This window comes from Penaeus japonicus, unplaced genomic scaffold, assembly GCF_977035675.1.
Source record: "Penaeus japonicus unplaced genomic scaffold, GWHDUDI00000001_assembly GWHDUDI00000021, whole genome shotgun sequence".
Classification (NCBI taxonomy): domain Eukaryota; kingdom Metazoa; phylum Arthropoda; class Malacostraca; order Decapoda; family Penaeidae; genus Penaeus; species Penaeus japonicus.
In genome coordinates, this window is record NW_028234423.1 from 20623835 (window position 1) to 20631334 (window position 7500).

The window sequence follows — 7500 nt, forward strand, 5'->3', positions numbered from 1 at the left end:
GGAGGAGGAGGAGGAGGAGGAGGAGGAGGAGGAGGAGGAGGAGGAGGAGGAGGAGGAGGAGGAGGAAGAAGAGGAAGAGGAGAAGGAGGAAGAGGAGGAGGAAGAGGAAGAAAAAGAGGAGGAAGAGGAAGAAGAAGAAGGAGGAGAAGAAGAGGAGGAGGAAGAGGAGGAAAAGGAAGAAGAAGAGGAGAATGAGGATGAGGAAGAAGAGGTAGAAGAAGAAGAGGAAAAAGAGGAAGAAGAGGAAGAGGAAGAGAAATGGAAGAAGAATCATGAAGAGAAGAAGAGAAGACAAGAGACGGAGGAAGGGAATGAGGAAGAAGAGGAAGAAAAATGAAAGTAATAATAAGATAATGATGATGATGAAAAGGAAGGAAAAGAAAAGAACAATGATAGAGATGAAATAGATGCTAGGAAGAATAAATTAGAATAAAAAAGAAAAGGAGAAAAAAAGAGAGAAATAGATTGTGAAAGAGAGATATAAAGAAAAAAAGTGAAGGGGTGGATAGAGTTAGAGAAGAGAGAGGAAAAAAAATGCAATATAAGAATGTGAATATAAACAATAAGGTCAGCACAAAGAAATTTAGTACAATAGTATCATAGGTATATAAAACAAGAATCTAATCATTTTACTAAGTATATTCAGCTAGCATACATATCCGAACCCTTAAATTCATAGCACCAGTAGATAACATTCCCATGCTTTTATACAAGTAAAAGGTCAAGTCTAAAGATTTTAAAAATCTAAGTCAATCACAAAAGTAAAGTTTATTTCCAATATACATTGCTATATCATCATAAATGACAGCACCTTTGAATTTAGTTATATAAAAACATGCTATCCTTTCCTTGGTTATCACTGCTTATCTTTTGTGCCTAAGATACAAACCCTTTTACAAATATCACACTTTCAATGACTGTCACAGAATTAGAGAGAGAAATCTAGCTAAAGATGAGACACAAATGTGACTAAATTGTAACTGACTTATTTCGTTTCACATGAATTAACATGTTTCAAATGAACTATAAGGTTTTCCCTTATACAACAAACCCTTGTTAACCCATTGGCAGCGGATGGCATGATTTGTTGCAACAGCAAAGTTGGTCATACACGCGGATGGCACCGTGCCAGACATGTAAACCAGCCATCCTACTGCACAAATATTTATTTAATACTGCCACCAATGGGTTAAGAATGAGACTCTGATTAAGAAAGACAGTATTTTCTTTCTGCAGTCACTCTTGTTGTACAAATTATTCTCTGCTGAGCAGTTATAAAATTAGCCAGGGTAATTATGGAGAAATCTGGATATAAAGCATTCTTACACACATATGTGCCGACAGGTTTTCTTTCTCACACTTAAAATTTGGATGTGCTGCCTAACTGGAACCTTTTGATGTGCTGATAAATGAGGGTTTACTGCATTAATCAAATCACACATACAGTATCTAATTATGACAACTGAAAACTGGATACTCTCTAAATAACTTATCTAAATTTTGGTGATACAACTATTTTTGTGACTATCTTTATGTTTCTCTCCTGGCAAATCAACTAATCAAACCAAACACAAAAATTACCATAAACTTAACAATTAGATAACAGAATAATCATGGCCATTTTTAGAAGCAATCAGTTATATTCATAATAAAAACACCCGTTCCTCTAAGTGAAGGTTAGAAGGAGAATATAATTCTGAAATATTTAGTATCTAATATCATATCTGGCTTTCTGAAATAAAAAGAAACATAATGCCCACACAGTACTTCATAAGGAAACCTGACTGAGTACCATTACTCAAAAAAAGTGTATTTGAACAAATATGAAAATAAATAATATGGAAGGACGTGGAGAAGGCATTAATAGTAGTATTTAATGACGACACTTGACAAGGGAGAGCAAGATAATTATATGGTGATACTATAGCACATGGTTCAGAAAATATGTTGCACTGCACACTAAAGGCACATCAGTTTCATCTCCCAAGTGTACAAAGTGCAAGAGGTATTCCTAGATATAAGTCTTAATATCACAACATTTTTAAATATCAGTGAAGTAGAGTAAGTAAAATATAATTTAAGTTATTCTTGAGCATTTTGCATTAAAAGGCTTTACAGCCAAAAACCATGTTATAAAAATATGTAAATCTATTTCACAATTTGTAATGTCAGTTAACTTATTGAGGAGGAAGTCCAATATCTGATTTGACTAACATCAATTAGAAAAGAAGCAAAAATGGTAGTTTTTGGCAAACTGTATAAGACACAAGATAAAATACTAACAATTCAAGTTCCTTCCACTCTCATGTTTACCACAGAGTGCCTTGTATTTTGGGTACAAGAATCAAAACTGTTCCCATATTGGCAATACTGAGAGGTGAACTTGAACATGGAAGGAAAGTAAAAAGACAAATAAACAAAACACTGATTAGCTTGACTGATTATTAACAGTAATCTAATTTGAGCAGTATAAAATGAAAATTATATAATATAATACAGTAATTTCCAAACAGATGAGGGTTAATTATCATGGTGGGAAAGCTTAAGTGTAGCAGAGGAAGGCAAGGAGAGGGAACAGGAAAGTCACACATATCGAAATTATCAATTTGTCATTCAAGACAAGTCTTCATATCTACTTTTAGAAAAGAGAAATAAAAGTGTAAGTTCTTTCATTCTATTAACAGTACCAATTATTAAAAACATGGATAAGGAGGTAGGAGGGCACTGTAGAACGAACTCTGGATTATGGACGTTTTGTGACTTGAATGACCTACTCTTACTAAGTATCCTAACTGAATATAACATTAATACTCTACTGGGTTTCTCCCAGTATTTGTAACTATAATCAGTAAATCATACATACTATCTTTATTGGCATATTATATGGACTTATAGTTGCAGTCCTTTATGGAACACCTTACTATTTCCATGTATTGATCATCAAGTTTAACAAAAATGATATTATAGACAAGAAGAAGAGGGAAAGCGTATATGGATGGATATATTTGTGTGTGTGTGTGTGTGTGTGTGTGTGTGTGTGTGTGTGTGTGTGTGTGTGTGTGTGTGTGTGTGTGTGTGTGTGTGTGTGTGTGTGTGTGTGTGTGAGAGTGTGAGTGTGTGTGAGTGAGAGAGAGAGAGAGAGAGAGAGAGAGAGAGAGAGAGAGAGAGAGAGAGAGAGAGAGAGAGAGAGAGAGAGAGAGAGAGAGAGAGAGAGAGAGAGAGCAAATAATCTCTCTTACTTTTTTTCCACAAAATCATGCAAATAAGTAAACTTGATGTTACTCTAAAATATACTACACCCAGTGACAAACACTCTTTTCCCCCCAAGTATCATTACAATCTCTCAATTTCATTCTTGGTTTCTTACATGGATGTCCTAGGACTAGATAGATTTTTCTTCATCATGAATACTCAAGAACCAACATTAAATCTTTTGCATACAAAAAGAATTTAATGATCCTTGACACCTACAATTTCCTTCATCACCTTCCTTGCAATATCACTAGCATCTGCTGGAACCTGGAAGAAAAATACAGAATTATGTGTTTTAGGCCAACTGTAAACCATATACTTTAATAGTTCAAGAATACACATTTACCACTTTTTTATATGCTTGTATTAAAAAGTATCATTAAATGCAACATTAACAATAATAACAACAACAACAACAATAATATCATCATACCATATGTCCAGCTTTGAGGATCCAATAGAATGTGAAATTCTTGAAATTCTTGGAAAAGGCTTCTGTTGCTCCAGCTGAAGACTCGATTGGTTTCCTTGTGGCACTAATCCAGTGGCTGGTTCCTGCCCAATTCATGCCCTCAACCCACTTCTCTACACCTGCATTTTGGAAAAAAAAATAAGACAAAGAATGAAGAATGAGGAAGTTCTCAGAGATGGTGAGTATCTAGAATTTATAACATTTATTAAAAAATACATATATTCATCTATATATACATCTATATATATATATATATATATATATATATATATATATATATATATATATATATATATATATATATATATATATATATATATATATATATATATATATACATATATATATATATATATATATATATATATATATATATATATATATATATATATACATATATACATAACTTCAATTATCTATCACAAAGAAGTATGAAAAATAGTGAAACTAACTCCATCCTATTTTTTAAATGTCATGTATGGATAGTATTTCCTTATATGCTAATAATTACATGTATTACGGTGTTCCAACGACAAGCTTACATCACTAATATTACTTATAGCATTCACCACTCATATCAACATACTGATTAATTCTATAAAAAAGCATAAAAATATCTGCAACTCTGAAGATATGCATAGGAGCAGGCCCTCCTGGATCACTTTTACCACTTATTTTTTTTCAAACTTTATCATAGGTCTTAAATCTTACACTTTAAATACAAATAAGTTTGTGGCCCTTCACCTATGTTAAAGTCTCAAAGAAGTTGGACCACCCAGACTTGCATCAATTTATCAAAAAACTATTTTCCATTAAATAAAATAAGTCAAAACAGATCTTGGTTTACCAGGTGTATCAACTATGAGATCAAGCTGGCCATTGTAGACAACCACAGCCATGGTTGTTGTATTCAGCAGCATTTCCACTGTAAAAGATAACAATCATTCATGTATAAAACAGAAGAGACTGGTAGCAGTGATAACAATAATGAAAATCATAAGAAAAATATCCAGTTAAGTCTCCACCTGAAGTATGATCAACAAATTAAATTAGACTTATTGACACAGTATGGACAACCAATTTCTTACTACAGATTTTCTATTTTTTACCAAATGTCAGGATGGATATAACTCCTACTAAAATTTAGTTAACTTAAAAAATATCACAAACCATTCTGAACAGCTGATGTCATGAAGTCATCTGACAAAGCTTCAAAAACCTTTCCTGACTGTCCGCCCCATGTCACATTTTTTGGGATGACCTTCAGCTTGTCACGCACTGGCCCGTTCATAAACTTGTCCAATGCCCCGGACACTGCTTCAACGTGACGCTTATACAGTAGCTCTGCGGAAGTATGGAAATTACGTGAGCAAATCGTCCACTAGGGGATGAACAAATTAAAATCTACATGGAGAGGAAAATGGCTTACCTGCAGTGACCATAATCATCTGATATTCACTCTGGTTCTTCTAGCTACTGTTGACTCACCTAAATGATGTGGTAAAGAAATGTGTGGTTTCCTGTGGGGTTTCCTATGTTTTTTCTCCTCCTCCCTATAAATGACATGTTTTATATAATGTCTATTATCACGGTGCCTGCTTTCTTTTCCTCGCACATGATCTCTAATATCATTCTCATGTTTTCTTTGGCCTTTGCTCTTTGATTTCTTTTGCCTGTCATTTCTGCGTTTACCTCTGTCTTCACTGGTGCTTCTTCTGTGGATGTGATTTTGATGGCCTTTGTGCTTTTTGCTCACTCTGTGACTGTCTTTTTTTGACTTTTTCCAATGTTTGCCTTCATGCACTTTGAAATAAAGATCAGATAAGAAAGTTCATTTATCAGATGAATGAAATGGTACTAGTTTAAAGCATATATAGTAAAATATAACATATATATAAATAAATCAATATAAAATATGTTAGAAATACAAAGGGAAAAAGTTTGAAATTAAACTTCAGTTAATATAACTTAAAATAGAGTTGAAGCCCACTGCAAATAAACTGGAAATGTTATATGAACTCCCAGACATATCAACCTGCAAAGGGATTATATAATGCACTGCAAAATCTTACAATGTTCTCAAAGTCGTATCAAATTATATTCTAAATTTAGCAAAATAGCCTTTTTTCGTAGTGACCCATACAAAGTGACAGCTCAAGTAAAATCACCTCAAGTAAAATTAATACCTCAGTCGGTATGAAAAGACCTTCCAGAGAGTTTTGTATTTGTACTTCAGTTTCCTTTGAATAGCTAGATACTAAAAATCTTGAATGATCTCTTACCAATATGAGGTGATGTAAATGTGTGTTCCCTCTGATGGCTGAGGCGGTTGTTTCTAGTGTCGTCTTTGTCATGGTTGAGAATGTTGTAGAAATTCACGCCGTTGGTCACATTCTCCACCACTTCCTCGGCTTCTGACCAGAGCTTTGTTGCATCTCCCAATTTCCCAGCCTTCACTGCATTGGCAACTTCTTGTGCTTTGCTATTGACCTTTTTCAGCCCAATAGAATCAACAAGAGACTGAAAGCAATGTCATGGGATTAAGTTATTGTTTTTCAAATGATGCATAGAGGAGGAGGAAGAGGAGGAGGAGGAGGAGGAGGAGGAGGAGGAGGAGGAGGAAGAGGAGGAGGAGGAGGAGGAGGAAGAGGAGGAGGAGGAAGAATAAAAGAAGAAGAAGAAGAAAAAAAAACAAACCTGAATGGCATCCTTCATTCATAACTGGAAAAAATATCAGCAAAAAACTTTCACTTGGAAATCTGTCCACCACAGAATACTCCATCAAAACCAAACTCTTACCACTGAGTGCAAGTAAGGGCCCCAAGAAAGAACCGCATCCACAGGGGAGACCCACGAATCCCCAAGGGCAACTCCGGCCAACTGACAGGTGATCTTCTTCTGCTGTATAGCCTGTATGCACAAAAATAAAAAGTTAACAGTTTGCATGTTTTGTGGAGAAAAGTTCCTATTATACCATTTTACATATAAAAAACATTTTTAAGTCTTTCTTACTTCATTTACAAAATAACTACACAACAGTTGGAGAAAAATGTGAAGGTTACCAGCAACAATCATGGCTGCGTGTGTGTGGCATGCATGTGTGTGTGAATGTGGCATGCATGTGTGTGTGAATGTGGCATGCATGTGTGTGTGAATGTGGCATGCATGTGTGTGTGAATGTGGCATGCATGTGTGTGTGTGTGTGTGGCATGCATGTGTGTGTGAATGTGGCATGCATGTGTGTGTGAATGTGGCATGCATGTGTGTGTGAATGTGGCATGCATGTGTGTGTGAATGTGGCATGCATGTGTGTGTGTGTGGCATGCATGCGTGTGTGAATGTGGCATGCATGTGTGTGTGTGTGTGGCATGCATGTGTGTGAATGTGCCATGGATGTTTGTGTAAATGTGGCTTGCATGTTTGCATGAATGTGGCATGCATGTTTCTGTGAACACAGCATGCATGTTTGTGTGAATGTGACATGCATACTTGTGTGAATGTGTCATGCATGTCATTCTCATCAAAACGTCGTGCTATTTCTCCTTGCCTTATTCAGAGACAGCGCAAATTTGGCGGCCATTTTCCCGCCATACGACTCGGAGAAGACATAGATCGGAACGCCTTGGAATTCTGGAACCTAAAGAAGAAGAAAAATTGTATTGTCAAACCTTATTATCCTGACGCTTCTTCATTCATCATTGATTTTGAGATATTATAATGACTATTTAGGACCAGATATTGAGGGATAATATAAGAAGTACGTAAGATGTTATGTA

At 35.3% G+C, this 7500-nt stretch overlaps 1 protein-coding gene across 2 annotated transcripts in view; it reads right to left on the reverse strand.

Moving 5' to 3' along the window:
- Positions 1 to 621: 621 nt before the first annotated feature.
- LOC122256332 (retinoid-inducible serine carboxypeptidase) overlaps positions 622 to 7500 on the reverse strand; it is a 60828-nt gene continuing 53949 nt past the window's right edge. Inside the window, exons 4-11 of one of the 2 annotated variants that reach the window (XM_043020947.2) lie at positions 7272 to 7361; positions 6524 to 6634; positions 6007 to 6244; positions 5213 to 5527; positions 4895 to 5068; positions 4572 to 4649; positions 3686 to 3843; positions 622 to 3519 (exon numbers count right to left, since the gene is read on the reverse strand). In XM_043020947.2, the coding sequence (XP_042876881.2) occupies positions 3451 to 3519; positions 3686 to 3843; positions 4572 to 4649; positions 4895 to 5068; positions 5213 to 5527; positions 6007 to 6244; positions 6524 to 6634; positions 7272 to 7361 (1233 nt within the window). In that variant the 3' untranslated portion in view covers positions 622 to 3450. The remainder of the gene's footprint in view (positions 3520 to 3685; positions 3844 to 4571; positions 4650 to 4894; positions 5069 to 5212; positions 5528 to 6006; positions 6245 to 6523; positions 6635 to 7271; positions 7362 to 7500) is intronic. The other variant, XM_043020948.2, reaches the window with a different exon arrangement.